Genomic DNA, 20000 nt, shown 5'->3' with positions numbered 1-20000 from the left:
TCACACAGAGGCTTTGACGCCCTCAGAAGAGGTCAGCTACAGTGTTTTATCTCTTTGTCAAGTTTAGAGACACAGATAAAAATAAAAAGACACTGAGTTTCCATTCCTTAAAAAAAAACATTTAAGTCGTGAAACCTATGGTCTCATAATCAAACAGCCCGTGAGGGGAGGAAATGTGTCCACAGACGTGATTGGGGGTTTATCTTGTCGTGATCTTGATTAATAGGCTGTATGCAGAAGGAAGTCCATTATCGTGTTGTGATCTCGATTAATGGGCTGTGTGTAGCAGGAAGTCCACAGACAGGTTGGTAATGTACTGGGGGAGTGTCTTACATGCTTATCTCCTCACTTAACACTAAACATTTCAATCACATGCTACAATGGATATTATTGGATATTTTTAGTCTACCCCCCCAACCCCACCCACCCAGTTTTTCCTTTTATTTATTTAGATTTCACACCACGTTTAATCTGTAACATTTGGTTTCACTTGCAAAACATTTCACTACCTCACCACAAGACAGATCTTTGGAAGACGCAGCACAGTAGTTAATTCACTAACCCAGATAAGTTAGTGGAAAAGCTAGCATACTGCACGACAAGGCTCACATGTGCATTATTACAGCACTCTGTGGATGAATGAAGACGACCTCTTCTTGAGATGTTTAGGAAAGAGAGAGAAGAGGGCGGTTTTAAACTGCCATACTAATCAGTTAACATGAGGAAAATTATTCCAGGACATGACTGAATCTGCTGACAAGCAGAGGTCAACGCAGTCTGATTTTACCGTGAGGAGTTTGCCTGCACTACCCGGGTCACCTTGTGTCATGTGACACATCTAACAGCGGTCCGGTGGTTCTGCTGGATAGAGGTGTTATGGAGTCTCAGTGGACCTGAGCTGACAGAACCGACTAGCAGAACCTACAGGCGAAATCGTCCCTGGAGGTGCTGTTAACATTGTGTCTTGTGCATCTCATACTATTGTTTTTATTTTCTTTTAATTATTTTTTTTTTTATAATATGGTTTAAAACCTGTCAGCACATCACAAATTAGTCAAAAAAAAAAAACCCCTGAATGAGCATCATTCTATGTGACCATGACAAATGTGACATCACTGGCCAACAAGATAAGCTTTTGTGGCTTGTAGAACACAGCACAGTTTTTTATTACTGTCTTTTTCCCCCACAGCAAAATATCGTGATAAATATTAGTACTGTCAGATAACCTGAAAATATCGTGTTAGGAATTACAGGCTCCATTGGCTAGCCCTGCAACCATATGAGCTTTATGCAAGCGATACCTTCCAGTCTGATGGATTCTGGACAGTAGAAATGAAGAAGAGCAGCCAGGGCACAGCCGTCTGTGTTGTCCTTCAACAGGTTGTCCACCAGGGGGAGACAGTGAGCCGACCGAACTTTGGCGTCCTCCCTCCTGCACCGAGACTGCAGTTCAAAACAGCAACAAGTCACTCATTACAGGTAACATCACTATGGCAACAAGTACCAATGCTCTTCCTCATTCATGAGGGAGATTTAGAGAGAGAGAAAAAAATGTGAGGATATTTTCATACACTAACTTCCATCTGTATTAGCCCTGGGCTCTCTCTCTCTTTCTCTCTCTTACACACACACTCACACACACGCACACACACACACACACACACACACACACACACACACACACACACACACACACACACACAGAGTCTCTCTCTCTCTCTCACTTTCTCTTTCTGTTCTTTGTTTCTCTGTAATTTGTGAAAATTGTCAAAAAAACACATACACATAAGAACAAGCACACACACATACACACGTTTCTGACAGAAATAACACAGTATCTTGGTTTAGAGTTGCTGAGGCATTGTGGGATTTGTCGCGACAGGCAGACGGTAAAGGAATCGTAGCATGCAGAGGAGATCAGTAACACTGCGGAGCTGGTTAACACCGGCGTGGACAGACAAGAGTTTCCTATTAAAGACCATTAAACTTTAAACACACCTTCACCGTACCCATCAGAGCCCTGTTACGACGCAGTGAAGCTGATCTACTGTTTAATTTTAGCCTAAGACTCTGTGTCATGCATTGTTTGGCAGAGTGTTGGATAGGCTTACCACAAACCTCTGAGTTTTACTGTCTCCTGTATGAGAGATGAGTGTTATTACCTTTGTAATAGGTGACCAGGGGTTCTCTGAGCAAATGAGTGTGTTAAAAGGTTGTTGCATGGGTGCTGAATGGTTGTTAAGGTGATTTAGAGTTTAATAGCATTGTTCTTGAACACATGAATCTATCGGGGGCGACTTCTCTATCTCACTGTAGCTCTGTGAGAAAAAATCCCCAGTACATCCATTCTCAAACCCCACCGCACCCATAAACAGAACTGGAAACTCCGACTGCCGAACTCCACATGAATAAATAACACATTTTCAATCTTGTTCTAAACACTTCTTTTTTTTTTTTTTTAACCAAACACAACACAGAGTTTCAGACAAGCTTACTGTATCATGGGCACTATCTAAATCTCCCATCTCCACACCTGGAACAAATCGGTGTATTCAAAACATCTTTTATGTAATCAAGTGTCATTTTATGTTTCACTCAATGTCATGTGAAGAATAAGACGGAGGCTCTCTAACGGTAACTGGGTGACATTTTCAGTGACATTAACCTCAAAGCTGTAAAAACATTCACCAAATCTGTTTCTGTTTGCGCATCCCTTTCCTTAGGTCCACAGTATGTACGTCTGTTATTGTCTGATGAATGTGTTTGCCTCTGTGTGGGGTGTGTTCTAGGTATCTTCATCCCTGTATTTTGCACCTGCCCTGTACTAAGTCAGTATGAACACAAAGGAGGAAGGTTTCAGTATTATGGGCGGGATCACAGGGGCAGGGACAGGAAGATGATTGGCTGGGGCAACTTATCGGATGACCTATAAGGGATACGTGCACTGCCAGATTTCAAACACACCAGGAAGGAGGGGACACAGGGATGAGCAGAGCACAAAAAAGGGGGAGACATTGGAGGAGGTTTGGGGAAAATGTCCTCACTGCTGAACTTACAGGTACCAGTCTCCAGTACCATTTGGTCGAAGACTTCAGCCCAGTAAACGAGGGAAGACAGGGGACATGGGGATCACAGAAAAAAAAGAGAGGGAGAGCTGTGAAAGTCAAAAAATAATGACCAAAAAAACCCCCATCACCTACGCTAATATTCTACTGTAGATATACCTCAATACGAAATTTACATAAACTTTATTAACACTTAAATATTCAGGGAGGTTCATTCTGATGGTCCTCCAGGGTCACTGCACTACTACATAATATACAGTAGTGATTTAATATATATAGTACAACTTGTATACAAAGTATACGTGTATAAACTGATACACAAAGCAACTTAAACATGAACGAATCATGAGTCATTACCCTGGACAGTACTGTCTAGTCAAATATCTCATTTAAACAGCATTTCGACCACGTCTAGGTACATGTTAAGGCTATGCTGTCGCCACTTTTTTCTGGTGATCACAGATCTGACTGGACCTTTGAGACTGAGGCTCTGTTTACATCTAGCATTTGTTTTGTTTTGTTTTTGATTGGAGATAGTGCTTATGACATGTGAAATGTCAGACAAATCTGGTGATCACTGATCGCTAGTTTGGGACATTAAGGAACATTAACTTGTTTTCTTATAACAGTGTCTGACATCTCACATGTTATAAGCACTACATCTAATTAAAAAAAGCAAAAGTGAAATTCATTGAAAAGGGTGACGTGTTGGAAATATTTTATTTGCATATAGAGCGGGGAAGTGAGATCCGATTTCAAGTGGTCATTCGAGACACGGATTCTAAAGCCAGGTGTAAACGGACGTACTGTCCACTTGTGAACGGATCACCAATATCGGATCTTAATGCAAGGTGTAAACATGGTCTCTGTGATTGTCATGAAGAGATGAACAAACAAGAGGGTGCAAATGTCAATCTAATGGTATTGCATACAGTTTGTAAATTGTGTGACTCACAAAAAGACTAAAAAGGTCTTATAAAACTGAGGTGTGTACATTGTCATAAAACAAAGACATCCTTACAGCAAAGCAGTCGCATGATGCAGTAGGCATTCTTTCTGTAAGGATATCTTTGTTGTATGACGTAGCTTTTACATACAGGATCTAATAACTAATATAACTTTTCATATACTTACTGTTTGTTCTTAGAGCTGCAAACATGACCAAAAAGCGTGTTTCCTTTATACTGACTGTCTGTTTACTCAATTTTGTTGATTTTCACAGCAACAATTAAAACAGTATGGCCTTTCCTCCATCTTCAACTTTGCAGACACTGAAAAATTTGTGCAACACTACAGCAAATGAGTTGGAGTGAATGGAGCAAACCTCTATATCTAGAGCACCTGAGATTTGTTTTGATATGTGAGGTGTGACTACACACACACACACACACACACACAAACTAAATGTCATTTCTAACCCATTGATGTATAATAATAGCTGTAACATCCATTTTTCAGTAACATACACTGGATATGAGACTTATCAACTTATCTGAGATCTCCCTATGTTTTCTTTGCCCCGTATTTCTTTGTTTGACAACCTGCATAAGTTCCTTGTATTCCGGTTTGACAGGTACAAGAAAAGATAGGCGTGTTTAAGCTTTTATTACCTGCGTAGCCTCAGTACTAGCGTGAGCACAGTTGCCCAGAATTGTCTTGAGCACAGTTTCTCATCAGTGGTCTGAACAATATCATGAGACAGTAAAATGCCAGGAGTAATCCATGCAGACCATAAGACTGTTTTCAGCAAATGACCTGAAAAACGCAGTAAGTAGCCTATACTAAACATTTGCACTTATTGCTTTAATCGGTTTGCAACGTACAAAATGCAGTGGTCAGAACCCAGGAAGTGAGGCCGAGTGAGGAAATTAATCTCATTTTCTTTTCTAACACGATCAGTTCAGACACTGAAATACCAAGCACTGATTAGCATGTTATTCAGATCAGTTCAGATCATAAAAAATCATAAAAAAAAAATCATTTGCACAAATAAGATTTCTCTAGAGTTTGGTATCTCTAGACCAGCCCTCGTATGCTTTACGTAACCAACACACTCCTCAGTAATTAAATGAGGGCTGTTTGAAAATGTTAATCGAACTAGATTAGATCCAGTACTAGATTTGAAAACACAGCCATTACTTTCCCTATTTTGGGATTTCTATTCCTGAAACAAATGGAGGGGTGGATTGCGAAAGGACAGCAGGATAAAACTTGGACTCAAGAGTCTGGAACATTTTTTTTTAATTAAAAAAAAAAACAACAACAACAGGTACTTCTGTCTAATGGTTAGCTTGCAAATGTTATGATGGTCGCATAAAATGAGAGAGACAGACAGAATGCACTGCCTTCTTCCTCCTTAAGACATTGTCTTTCAATGCAAATTATATTATAAATCTCTCAAATACATCTGTTTACGGTCCAGGAGTCTTTCCCTCTCCTCCTCCGATTTATTTCTGCCACTATTTCACTGCCATTCTCAAATGTTCTAAGAAAGATCTACGAGCGTGTCAGTAACTGATAAACAAGCTGGACTTTGCCCTGACGGTATTTACACACTGTATTTGCATACAGCAAATTGGCATGTGACTGCCACATCAGTGCAGAGTAGAGCCCTGTTTTCTTTATCCTGCTCCCGCTGGATTTCTGACCGTTACCGCCAGCTCCCGCAATGCGTGTGTCCGTCCCACTCCCGCAAACACTCTGACCATTCACGCCCGCACAATAGAGTCTCACTGATTTTTTTCCATTATTTTTATTTAGCTGATTAGGTCTGCACTCTGAGAGCACAGACCTCCGCCAAGGCCAATAGTCCACTCTTCTGATGTTCAGATCTGCAACCGCAATCAATGGATATACTTCCAAAACTATTAGAGGGTAATTCTTCCACTAAGGTTCATTTTCATTTTTTTTTATAAAAATGCATAGCTATGATTAATTTCTCCATTCTGTAGAAACACATTCTGATACTGTCTGTGATGATTTTGTTAAACAATATATATTTCACTCTAATATTAAGCGGAAATCATCATTTCCTGTTGTGGAAATGACTGCTGTGGAAATGACATTTTGTCTTGTTTCTTTTAAAATCTTGTGATATGTTAGCCTGATAAAGTTTTAGAGTTAGCATTAAATATACACAAAATACACAATGTTAAATTCATATGAAATATGAGCTGTTTGGAAATGATACCCAATGAACATATTCTAAATTTAACTCATATTTACCTTGACTTTTTCCTCTTTTTATTACCCCCCTATGGAGGTCACTCTTTTCCCCAGCCACGTGTTCCCCTGTTGAGTGGCTGTTGCTATGGTTACCAAGCATACGAACCCTAACACATGATCCCAGAATTCTATTTTGTACAGTGTGGTGGAAATGACAGTGAACCCAAGGGGCAGGGGTTCTTTTTATGAAAAATACAAGAAAATGTGAAGAAATATTACAATACATAATATATTTCATTAAAATAGGTATTAATGTGTAATTTATATGTGAACATTATTTCAATATTAAATTTTTAAAAAAGCCCACACAAAAGCACACATTAACCTCTAAATCTGCTAATTTTGGTCATATCGACACTACTCATTACTTTACTTTTGAGTTACTCCCCAAAACTACAAATTCCCAAATTTACCACGTAAAGATACAAGGATAAACATCATAGTCCTTTCATTACCTTATTTTCAATGCAATACCCTAGTGCAAAGTATGAACACAGTTAAAGGCATAACTTAGCAGCCTTTAGAAAACAGTGTAGCCAACACTGTCTGGAATAGCCTACACAGTAAAAATGATACGATACAGTGGTTAACTACCGGTAGTTTCTGAGGTAGTTAGTAATACGTTTTGGTATCATCATCAGCCAACAGCTGCGTTATCTGTATTTTATTATTAAAAGTAACATTAAAGCTCTCCTTATTATTGTCCTGGATGGCTACACCGTATTTTCGGGTTTCCTCAAACATAGCAGACCTTGCTACTAACTAAACAGTTTACACCTTTAACAGTTTATAAAAAAAAAATACAAACACCCGAGGGCGAAGAAGGGTCATTTACATGAAGAGTACTGGAGGGAAATGCGGGAACTTCTGTTGGTGAGGGCCGACGCCAAAATCGTCAGACAAAAGTCAGTAGCCTCGTTCGCTTTTTCCGATTTGTTGTAGACAAATGTCCTGCCTCCTGCACGCTCTACCCAGGCGCCACCCCCGCCTAAACCAAACGGAGTATTTTTAGTATGTGTGAAAGCGTCTGACTCAGAATATCTACTGCTGTGTGCTGCATGTGTGAAAGGGCAACTTAATGCGAACCTGATTCTGCAGTTATAGTCCGTAGTGCATTTGTGAAAACGGCTTTTGTAACTCGTTACCCCACCACTGTTTATAGGAACGCGCTGTCTACTCTGTAATATAGTAATTATTATACTTAATTAATATAATAAGTATTTAATATATTGAATTATTAAAACAACAATATCAAAAGCGGGCATGGCTAGCGATTCAGGAGCTGGAGCTACTGTCCTCCCCACTAGTATTTATGGCCACGGGATGCTACTGGTTTTGTTTTATGTTTAGTTGCCACACAACATTCACTGTAAGTACGACGGGTTTTTGCATGCGCAACAAATTCAGGTCGTGTTGCCCTGTCTCGCAATTATAACGAACGTGGAAAATAACACGTGGGTCCACCCCGTGAATCTTATCCGCTCCAAAATGTAACTGGTTCTCCTTTGGCCCATGCTACAACCCTCTACCAAAGTTTCATGAAAATAGTAGCAGTAGTTTTTGCATAATCCAGCTAACAAACAGACAGGCATACAAACGGTGCCGAAGACAAACAGACAGACGGACAAACAAACGGCACTGAAAACATAACCTCCTTAAAGGAAGTAATAAATAGGAAATAAATAAAAATCTCTCAGCTGTTAACAGAAAACATCACAACTGTTAGACTAAAGCCTACCAAATCACCACATATGCAAATATCACAATATCAGAAAAAAACAAAATGAAAAACATCAGCTTTAAAATTATAGCTGTATAACCAGATACCTCAAGGTATTTTCTTAAAAAAAAAAAAAAAACACATTCAAACGTAGCCTATGCTCGACAACACAGATGTCGTCATACCAGTTTATGTAATTAACAAATAGCAAAAAGAGACATGTGAATGGCCTTAATAACAGTAATAAATAACAAAGTAAACAAATTTAACGATTGAGATGCAGGAATCCCGGGACCCACAGTTTAGACTGCTTACAAAGCTACAGTGTAAAAAAGTATAACTGGTAATAATAATGGGCAGTAATTTCAATGGATGACTCTACATAAAATAGAAAAATGAAACACGACTTAGAAAGACAAAACATGACCATACAAGGCAGTCCAGCTGCAATTAAACTCGATTTAATTGGTTTAAATGCACAATTTTTTTAATTTAGAATGAAACCATACTGAAGATTTTGTGTTTCAGTTTCTAAATTTACTGAACATTGACAAGAATGACATGCAGCCCGTGAGGTCTTCTGGGAAATGTCCTTGTCAGTGAAGTCAGAGCAATCCATGTAAAAAGACAGTCATGAATACACAACACAACACAACACAGAGTTATGACACAGTGAGCAGTCTTACTGTAAAACCTGTACTCACCCTCGGCCCTGCAGTGGAGTCAGGCCCATGTGTTTCTCTCACTCTCTGCTCCTGAGCCAGGATGTCTCTCAGGTGTTCATTTACCTGTACAGTCAAACACACACACACGCACACACACACACAGACACACACACACCACTTGTAAGACACTTTATTTTGCGTAAGTTTACACAGCTTTGTAATTTTTGCACAAAAATAGAGGTAAAGGAAAAAAAATAACTTGACTTTCTCTAGCTTTACACACTGTAATAAAATTTTTGAATATGTGTGTTAAAAAACCATTACTGCATTGTTAAATAGATTTTCTTCTTATTACTTTCCTAGAATTCTTTCTACCACTTTTCGAATAATTTTATTTCATTTTTACTTTATAGTACATCTTAATAAATAGTCAACATCATTTTTGACAGTACTTCCCATATAACCCATGTCTAATTTGATCACACAGACAGATGTATCCAGCACTCCAACAAAGACAAACAAAGAAACAGCAATAAAGAAGCAAAAGGAAAGAAACAAAATAAATTACTAAAGTAAATAATAATAAATTACATTTCAGCTGCTGTAAATTAACAGCTAGTTGAAGTTAAATGCCATTATGGATGGCATACCTAACAAAACTTTGGTCAAACAGTTGGAGTTATATATGTGGAGTTATACAAAATTAGTAGCCTGTCATGACAGCGCTATTTCACAAATATTCATGGGAGGTTCAACAGTTCCCTCGCTCAGAAGACCAGTTCCCCTTGATTCTTCCTCTTAAGGCAAAGAATTGCATTGTGAATTTTGAAATTTAAGGAGCAGAAATTAGAAGTTCATATCATTTTAGTGATAATCTGTGCTGTTCACACATCTTAAGTGCCCCCTAAGCTCGGTGGGTGAATTTAATATATTTGCAAAAATCAAATTATCAATCTTGTGAACTAATCCTTTTTACCTTGGAAAACAACTGGTCTAAAAAAAAGTTGCTCTTTTAGAAAATTCTATTTAATGAATTAGAATGTTCCATTTCTGTCTATAGTTTGAAGACAATGGATCTTGCCACTGAACGTCCTCCTGTGGTTGAAGACTGGACACGAGAGCAGGTCCATCAGTGGTTATGTGAAAAGGTGAAAGTGGACAAGAAATATGCTGATAAGCTATTTGAGGAGGAAGTATCAGGTGAGGAGCTGGTCTGTTATGAGGTAAAAGATTTATGTGATCTTGGTATAAAACATGGCCCCGCTGTCAAAATTATAAAAAGATTGGAGGCCTTGAAGAGAAAGCCAGAACACCATTCTCATCTGCCTACGGAGACACACGATTATACAAATCCGAAAGGAGAATTTCACACAAAGACAGAAGAAATGGTCCAATCAGACATTAAACACACTGAGCGTGAGCAAGACACACAAACCACAAAAAAACAAAATGTGTGTCATGACGAGGACAGAGTTTCAGGAGAGAAAACCAAAAAATCAAAAAAACGTAAAAAGAATAAATCGAATAGGGATACTGAGAAAACTGACACAGCAGATCATTCTCGCAAAACTGGAGAAGAATGTTCCAGGGCTGTGCCTGCTCAGACAGGAAGTACCATGACTTCCAAAACAACTGAAAAACAAAACACACTTAAACCATCATCATTGATAAGCTCCCCTCAAACCAACAAGACACAAACAGAAGAGCCACCCAGCACAGATCCTCCCCTAACCAAAGAGACACAAACTGGAAAAATGGAAAAACCATCCAAGATAGCGACTTCCCAAAAAGAGGAGATGCAACCAGAAGAACTGTCAAGAGCACTGCATTCAAAAGGGAATGGCAGTAAAACACCGGAATCAACTGTAAGATCTGAAACACAGGTTATGAGCATAGAAACACAAGGGGACAATGTAATCTCTCAAGAGAGGGATGAGAAGAATTATAAAAAGTCTGAACATTCATGCAGCTTCTACCCATTTGACCAGCCCTCTGTGTCTCATCGATATATTGAAGGCTATATTTTACCCCCAGAAACAGGACCAGGCAACCTGATTGATCCAGTGCATGAATACAAGTTCATGGGACGCACAGATGATATTCACATTATGAAGAAAAAGTTCAATAAAGAGGTGTTCAGATTTGCAGCAGGCTGTATGAACACTCGCACGAACGGCACCATACACTTTGGAGTAGCAGATTCCAAGGGAACAGAATATTCTCATGGTCAAATTGTTGGAATCCACGTTCAGCAAACGGATGCAATCATTGATCACTTTAATGACGGTATCAAATCATACTTTGAAGACCGTGCAGAAGAAGCAAAGATGTGTATCAGACAGCCACGCTTTGTGGAAGTACTCAGTCCTGACAATACGGCCTCCGACAGATATGTCATTGAGGTGGATGTTGTTCCGATGCACAGAATAGTTAGGGGAAAGACATTTCACACACAGACACTGGATGAGGAGAATCAATGGAAAAAATCCAAAGGAAAACCTCTTTTTATTAGAGACGGTGCTGCAACCAGGGATATATACAGAAACCCTAAGGACTTGGAAGAATTTACTAAAAATATAAGTCAGTTGGACGTGATGAGAGAACAGGTAGAAAAGCGTCCCGAAACAAAAAAGAAATCTGATCACGGTGAAAAGCTGAAGAACCTGCTGACATGTGGAGGAAAAACGCTGGACCACTATGATTACTACATTATTGTTACAAACAAGAGCCACTCTGAGCAACTACAACATCTTCAGTTTCTGAACACACTGAAATTATTTTGCGTTCTGGACTTCGATCCAGACTCTGCAGTTAGTGGGTCATGCCACAACTACCGGAAGTACAGGATCGCAAATCTTCATGCACCAGAGCAATTTCATGGAGATCCAGCAACATTAACAAAAAATCTTAATTTGTACACACAAACGAGTTGGGTATTTTGCAATGGCAGACGGGACCTCAACACAGAAACGGACAAACCACTACACCCTAGTGAGTGGTTAATTAAAAAAGCCGGTGAGGTGCAGAACATGATCTCATTTCTGTGCAACCCAGACACACTTCAGAGAGGAAGATTCTTGGTGATATTCCTTCTTCTGACAACTGTTGAAGCCATGAATGATCCAATGTTTGAAACGTTCATGTCATTTTACAAAGGCCTTGGGGGCTCAGAGAGCATTCTGAACATCTGCACATCAGAGACAGCTTTTGAAAAATGGAAAGACTTCATTAAAGCAAGATGTGAAATCGACATGACAAAGCAAAGCATCTACGACCTAGAGCTCAGTGAAGTCAACGGGACTATACTGAAATTGTCAAAACACAATGAGACAAATAAAAGATTCCTGCCATCTGCTGGTGGAAGCTCAGTGGTTCTTGAAAGAATTGATGAGGACTATATGACAGCTCTGAGTGTCCTGTGTCAAAATGAATGTGAAAATGTTTACGATGAGAACAGCGAAGAATTTAAAGACTTCAGAATCAAAACTGAAGAACAATTCTACAAAGGGCAGAAAGTGAAATGGTGGAATTTTTATTTTTCAGAGAAACCAACAGCAAAGCCGTTCATAAAACGGGAAAAATACAATCAAGTCAAACACAGCATCAGATCTCAAACCAAGGATCCCACAAGCACATGTGTTATGGTGAATCTTTTTCATCACCCTGGTTGTGGAGGCACTACCTTAGCCATGCATGTGATGTGGAGCCTTCGAAAAGAGTTCAGATGTGCTGTGTTAAAGGACAATAATGTTCCAAAAACTGAAGTGGCACAACAAGTTGTCCATCTGATAAGGTGTGGGAAAACTGAGAATTCTTTCAGAACACCAGTTCTGCTGTTGGTTGAGGACTCAGAGGAAACTGAGAATACACAAGAACTACAGCACTGTATAAGAAAAGCAACAGATGAATTATTCTCAAACACTGTAGTTGTCATACTGAACTGTCTGCGATCAAAAACTCCGAAAGACAAAGTCCGCAACAGTGTGATTGAGAGTAAGTACATCACAGCATCACTGAATAAGGATGAGCAAGATGCCTTTGAAATGAAGCTCAAAGAACTGCAAGAAATCCATGAGAAACCTGAAAACTTTTACAGTTTCATGATCATGAAGTCTAACTTCAGTCAGGAGTATGTGGCGAATGTTGTCTGCAATATCCTAAAGGATTTTGACACTGGGAGCAGGCAAACACAGCTTCTCTCTATGCTAGCTCTTCTGAATGCATATGCGGCTGACTCAGCTATCTCTGTATCAACGTGTGAGTACTTTCTAGGTCTCAAGAAAACAGCATACTGGGGAATGGAAAAGGTATTGGAGAAACTGGAGCCTTACTCATGCTTACTTATTGAGTTCACTGTTGAGGAATGTGGAGTATACAAAGCAATACGCTTTGTTCACCAAAGTATTGCCAAAGAGTTTGTCAAGGAACTGGAAGAGAGCCACAGCTGCTCACGCTTCGACACTGTCATGAACATGCTACATTGTGACTTGTTTTTCAAAACTGGAATGGGCACAGATGCCCTTATGCAATCAGTGAAAAGCATGTTGATAACACGAGCGCGTAAAACAGAAGCTAATGAGAAGGACACACTATTTTCTCCTTTGATTGAGGATATCGTCTCTAGCGACGATGGACTGAAGAAAGTTGAAGACATCTTTAAGGGGGCATCACAAAGATTTGAGAAAGACTTTGTGATTCCCCAAGCACTAGCAAGACATTTCTACTTGCATGAAAAGAATTTTGCTCAGGCAAAGGCCTGGGCACACAATGCAAAAACCATCAAAGAAAATTCCTACACAATGGATACAGTTGGTCAGGTATCAAGAAGTGAGCTGAAACATAAAATTGAAATGAAAAAGAGGGAGAACAAGCCACACACATCAGAAGACTTGAAGGAATATCTTGAGCTTGCTATCACTGCAACAAAAGCTTTCCAAAGAGCTCAAACTTTGGAAAAGTCTGACGTTGATGGGGAAACTCATGGAAGATCAAGCACCTACAATATTTCAGGCTACATGAGTGAGATTGACACAGCCATGACTGTCTTTGACATTGTTACAAACCTCCCATTGTTTGACGACAAGGACCTTATGAAAGACCAATACATAGGCCAATTTTTCAAAGGAAAAATTTCTATCTCAAACATACCCATTGTTGAAAATGAAGTAAATAACAAATATGTTGCTGTTCTCAAGGAATACGAGCACTTCTTTGTTTCATTAAAGCCACAGGTAGATAGAGCCTTTGAATTTCTTGAAATTTACTTCACATACATGAGGGGAAAGGGTGTTGTTGACAAGGAGAAAGAGTCAAGGACAAGGCAGAGGATTTCAGAGCAGTTCAGGAACTACATATCTCTCTTTTGTTCTTCATCACAAGAAAAGCAAAGAGAAAAAAAACACAAACCCAAACTTAGCTTGAACATGGAGATTGATGAATATAGAATGTTCTTGGAAGAAAACAGAGCAGACGCTTTTCCAAGACTTCTTCAGTTCTTTGAGGACAGAGGGGAGATGATACAGCAAATAGCAGAAAAACATTCATTCATATACGAGAACTCTGCTATCAAATCTCCAAGGGACAAAATGAATCACTTACTTGTGCACATAATACTAAGACTAATTCGACCCAAGTCGAAATGGGCAAAAAACGACAAACAGCTCTCTGAACTTTTACATGAAATACTACAAGATGTTGGAACACAGCATCCACATCCAGAGCCTTACTACCTGGCTTTACTGTTGCTCTGGCCTTGGAAGAACGAGGTCAACAAAAACATTTCTACCTATGTTAACGCAATCAGAAATTCTTCACGAAAGCAACTGTCCCACATGTACAGAACAAGAAACACCATTGCCCACTTCTTCCTGGGCAAATCTGACGGACTGCAGAGGCTGATTCCCAAATCTACCCTCGACAAACTTTTCACCGGAGTAAGACAGCGTAATGTTCTCTGGCAGAGTGCAGACATTTTCAAGGAGCAGGAAATCAAAGACAAGCTTGACAGAGTCAACGGCATTGTTGAGCAAGGAGAGGTCTATGCTGAATATAACAACCTGAAGATCCCTGTGCGCCCCACCTACCTTGGTGGATTACGTAGTGGCTATAGTACAGAAAGAGTGACCTTCTACATAGGCTTTGCCATTGATGGACCACTTGCCTATGACATTCAATATGAAAATTAAAGGAATACTTACGTTGTATTCATTTATCTTATCATCCACCCAAATATTTTGTTTAGCACTTTGAGCCATGTTCCGCATTTCTCACTGCAACAGTCGTAGATGTTTTAAACACAAAAAATTTTTAATGACAGTTATACTGTCATTAAAAAGTTATCGCAGTCTTTTTTTTAACAAAATATTTGCTTTAATTAGTATTCCTGTTGTTGTTGATTTACAAGTACAAAAACTAAAATATTGAATTGGGTAGTTGGATTTGCATTTAGTTTTTTTTGTGGACGGGATGAGTTTAGGGTCTTGTCATACTATAATGTAAAAGTTAGAGAAGTACAGTTAGGGTAGTGTAGTCACTCGGTATATGACTTTACTTTATTTACATTCACACATCTTTTTTTTTAATATTCCACATTTTATATTATTTTACTTTGTTTTCTGTAATGTTATGCCCAGCTCTCTGATTTTATATGACACTGGCTTAAGGGTGTCTTCAGGTTCAAAATGCCATTCAGTTTTCTTCTCTAACCACTGGAAAAACAGATGTTGGACATGTGAGACACTTTGACAATTGCTGTGCGTGATTTATTGTTTCTTATGGGGCAGCTATGGCAGATGTATTATGTACTGTATTTTTTATGTAACACTGTGTAACCCTGTGTTAAAAGAATACGCGAATTAAACCACAGGTCTATAGACTCCCAGTTTCTTTCTGTTTGGCATTGTTATATTACACAACTGAAGCTCAGTATAAGTTATGGTATACCTATAAAAAACAATAATACATGCCAGTAAATAAAATTTAAGCCCTCCCTTTAGACTCAGCTGCACAGCAAAGCCTGACTTACAAATGTAAGCAGGATGCTGTTCTCAGAAGGGTTTAAAGTCTCTGGTGAAATTTAAAATGAATATTCAAATGTTGCTGCATTCCATTTGCCTCGGAAGTCGGAACTCGGAGCTGGGAATGGCATCACACCCGAGTTGACCACATTCCCGAACAACAAGTCGGAAAAACAGTTTCAGCCAGGTTAGCTGTTGTTAGCCATTGTTAGCAATACCAGTTGATAACAAAACATTACACGGTATTTTGCGCACACAAACACCATAGCAACATGTCCACAGTCGTACTGTATGTTCGACTGATTTAATGAGACACAACTAAGACAGAACTGTCAATAAACAGTGAACTATTACAGCTTTCACTGCTTCAATACTGGGGACAGCCATCTTGAATTTTTAAGTCGGGGTTGGTGAGGTTCCTCGGATTTTCCAAGTTGGAAATCCGACTTCGGGCAGCGTTCCCATTGAAAATTCTGACTGGGAACTCGGAAATTCCGACTTCTGAGTTCAAATGGAACGCACCATGATTCTTCAGTGCTTTAAATTTGTACCGATGTGAATTGAGCCGAGGTCTCAGTCACTGCTCATACCTTGTTAATCCAGGTGATCACAGCCTCCTCTGCGTCGTAGGGAAAGTCTTCCTCTGGAAAGGTAGGGCAGTATTTCTGCACACAGGTCAGCATCCTCTCCACACTCACCATCTCCACGGTGTACGCCATCATCAACGTGTCAATCATGGCCAAGTGGGAACTCTGAAAAATACACAAACAGTTACTAACTTCAAACGCAACTACTTCAAAGACAAAAAAGACTGCGTGTTCACAGTCCTGACTGGTTTCCTTGGACAAAACACAAAAGAAGTCTAGAGCAGTGCTTTGTTTATATGTTCTCTATAGATGTCTCACGTTTTACAAGACCAATTGCCAGACTCGGTTTATAATAACGTTAAAAGAACTTGGCTTTTAAACTTGGCCTGGCTTTTATAGAGCTTGTGAACTCCCTGTGAACTGATTCTGCTTTGAAGATCAGACTTTTTATCTCTTAACACTACTGACTTCTTCCAGTCAACTATAAAGCTAAACCCACACAGACCGTGTCTATGTATTTGGTTGCCATGGTGTTGTATACAGTACGCTACAGATGCTGGACCACACTGACACATCATTGGTTGTCCATATGTGCTGTTATTGATATTTAGCAGCCCGGTCTGTCAACACCAATATCAGCACAAATTCAACAGCACGTGAAGAATCCCAGCTCTCAGCCTGATTCAGCCTGGGTTTGGTCGTTCAGAGGAGCTGGCGTGAGGTCACGCGTCACGTTTCACCAGCAGTTTCACTGACACACACTGGAGCCTCTGAATAGGATACGGTGTGAGTAAACACCAACACAATGGATGGCATTCTCTTGCCCTTTTCCAATCACGTTCCTGCCTGGTCAGAGGTCCCGCCCCTTCCTGCCGTGTATATTCATCCACTGCCTTGACCTCACCACACTACTGTTTCAGCTCTGAAAATCAGAGCTGTATAATCATCAGACAATACTGGTACACATTTAGAAAGCATACAAGAATATGACTGGGATGACAGACTGCAAAACACAGCAGAATAAGTATTTTTGAAAAAAATTAAATAACACAAATTCTTCACACAGAGTGTTGAACTCTCTGAGTAAATCCAGAATGAGAAACTGACAGGTTTAGAGTGATGGGATGAGATGGTCAAGTCCCTAAATACAGCCAAAGCCATCATTTTAGTTCTGACAGTCGTGCAAAAAGAAATCACCACGCTCAGAGATCAAGAAATGCATAAAACAGACACAGTGCGGCTGTACAGAAACACCAGATGCAGCTTTGGGACCCAGTGGTGCCCTGGAATGGTGCCTGACCAAAACTCCATACTGTCTTCTACCTCACCCAGTTTAATAATAGCACTGGTCCACAGCATACAATCCCACATGCTGCTCTAACTGGTCCAGCACTGGGTCTCCTCTGCCAGGGGAGACCAGAGGTTTGTAAACTGGGGCACATCTGCCGTGGTCTGATCCTGTCCTTCCCCGGCTCTGTTCTTTCCATCACACGCCACACATCACTCCAGCAGAGCTAAACAGGAAACACAGGCTTATTCAGCAAAAAAAAACAAAAACAAAAAAAAAAAACAAGGCTTGCCTCAGAGTTCAATACAGAGCACCGTTCACTGGCTCCGAGGTTTACTGAGGAGCCGGTTCAGGCTAGTGTTGGTTTTTTTTAAACTGTTATATCCGTTTAAAGGCAAAGAGCTGTTCCCCCTCCCTCACACTTTCATGAGTGTGAGTTTAATGAGGCAACAGAGTCTAAGCTCAGAATCCTGAGGAAGAGGCATTTTTTCACCAAACCCGCAAATGACACAGAAGAGAGCAGTGCTGCAAATATATATATATATATATATATATATATATAAGAAAATCTAACATGTTTGTGGCATTCACAAGACATAAGAACAAGGGACATAAAAGAATAGATCTGACCAAGTGAATCTGAACGGCTTAACATTACAACATTTACTGATGTCAGGTCTGTGCAATTTCAAACCTTGAATGTGTTAAGACTGAACAATATTTTCAAGTGAAGTTAACTTCAAAGATTAAACAAGCACATCTACATTGGGCCGATGAATAGAAAGATAACTTTCCCGAAATCTGTGATCCTCAGCAGATGCTGTGCGGCTGTTTGAACGGTGATTTGCAGTACATTTCAATACAGTTTGGTAAAGTTTACACGCAGCTTAACACGCAGCTTAACACAGATACCCCAACAATCCCCAGACGGATCCAAACCAACAAGCTTTGGCTTCAAACTCGCTCCCGCTCTGCCAAGGACAGCCACGGAGCGGGGGGGGGGGGGGGGGGGTGCATGAACTCACAGCCCTGATGTAAAAAAAAAACCCTCCAGCAGCAGCATGGCAGAGACATCTTTTTCATCGGCGCAGGGATTGCGATTTGAGTTTTCGGTCAAATGTTCTGTCTGACGCGAAAGAACCTTCATGCAGTCAGATGCTCCTGGTCTACAGAGCCTCCCTCAGGGATGACAGACGCTCCTTCAGTCTCCTCCACTCTCTCATCACGTTAAAAGGGCGCTTTTGTGTTATGCTTTTGGGAAAGGGTGTTTCGGTTCCTCATATGTCTTACGTGGAAAATACAGTCATTTATTAAACCAAGGCACCTGCATAAGAATCTGTCGATGGAATGAAAACCTGCGCTACGCAATAAATCAGTCAGACCACTGAACTTGGAGAGGCAATGGGTCACAGGTGAAGAGTATACATTAAAATCCGTGGGGTTTCTGGGGCAAACCCTTAGTTTTGTAACTGTGAAAAATGAAGTCAGGACCAGGAGCTGATGGAGTGAATGCTCTATTCAGAACTTACCATCACACTTCTAATGGCCCGAGGATTCTTTATCAAAAACTGCTGTGTTTATGAACGTAAAACATTATAATAAATGCTTAGACAACGTCACAAAACAACAAAAAAACATCTCCTGCAAATCATTCTGCAACATTCTGCACTCACAAAAACCAGCTTGTTATTCTGTTTTTGACAGATTATAATCTTGTCTCTCTCTCTCTCTCTGTAAAAGATATCCGAGATATTCTCTGTGTGGAGTCCCATGGGGTAGCTACACCTCTGTTACATCAAAAGAGTTTTATCTTTTCATAGCAAAGCACATACTACAGGGACGCCGCAATCACTTATTTAACCAGCAGATGGTGCCAAAAATGATGGTTGCAAGCACAACTATTCCTTGTAATGTGGCATGTTATATAAAGTCTGGTTTCCAAAAACAAAACAAAAGCACTATCAATTACTGCACATAATTTTATCATGGAGAGAAGACTGTGGATGTATCTGGAGGGGTTGAAGGACTGAAACCGTAAAAGCCGTTGATGTCCGTTCACAGCACTACAAAAGTGTAGGAACCTATCATTTTACAGACCTGAACAACGATGTGTATGTATTAATGTATATGCAGTCATACGACTGTATGACTATGTAATAATGACGTAAGAATGAAGACTCAAAAACTTAAGAATCAAGAGTCATAACAGCTTATTCCACTCTATGTCAACCTGTATTCCACCTCTGATATTACACTATATGTCAACCTGTATTCCACCTCTGACATAACACTCTGTGTCAACCTGTATTCCACCTCTGATATAACACTCTGTGTCAACCTGTATTCCACCTCTGATATAACACTCTGTGTCAACCTGTATTCCACCTCTGATATAACACTCTGTGTCAACCTGTATTCCACCTCTGATATAACA

General features: G+C 39.9%; 1 protein-coding gene across 1 annotated transcript in view; it reads right to left on the bottom strand.

Moving 5' to 3' along the window:
* The window catches only part of camsap2b (calmodulin regulated spectrin-associated protein family, member 2b), a 49050-nt gene that overhangs the window by 12440 nt on the left and 16610 nt on the right, over positions 1-20000 (bottom strand). Inside the window, exons 3-5 of the mRNA XM_030773136.1 lie at positions 16282-16443; positions 8715-8798; positions 1302-1443 (exon numbers count right to left, since the gene is read on the bottom strand). Coding sequence (XP_030628996.1) covers positions 1302-1443; positions 8715-8798; positions 16282-16443 — 388 coding nt within the window. The remainder of the gene's footprint in view (positions 1-1301; positions 1444-8714; positions 8799-16281; positions 16444-20000) is intronic.

This window comes from Chanos chanos, chromosome 5, assembly GCF_902362185.1.
Source record: "Chanos chanos chromosome 5, fChaCha1.1, whole genome shotgun sequence".
Taxonomy (NCBI): Eukaryota; Metazoa; Chordata; class Actinopteri; order Gonorynchiformes; family Chanidae; genus Chanos; species Chanos chanos.
Note: the sequence above shows the minus strand (reverse complement) of the source record. Positions and strands in the feature narration are given on the sequence as shown.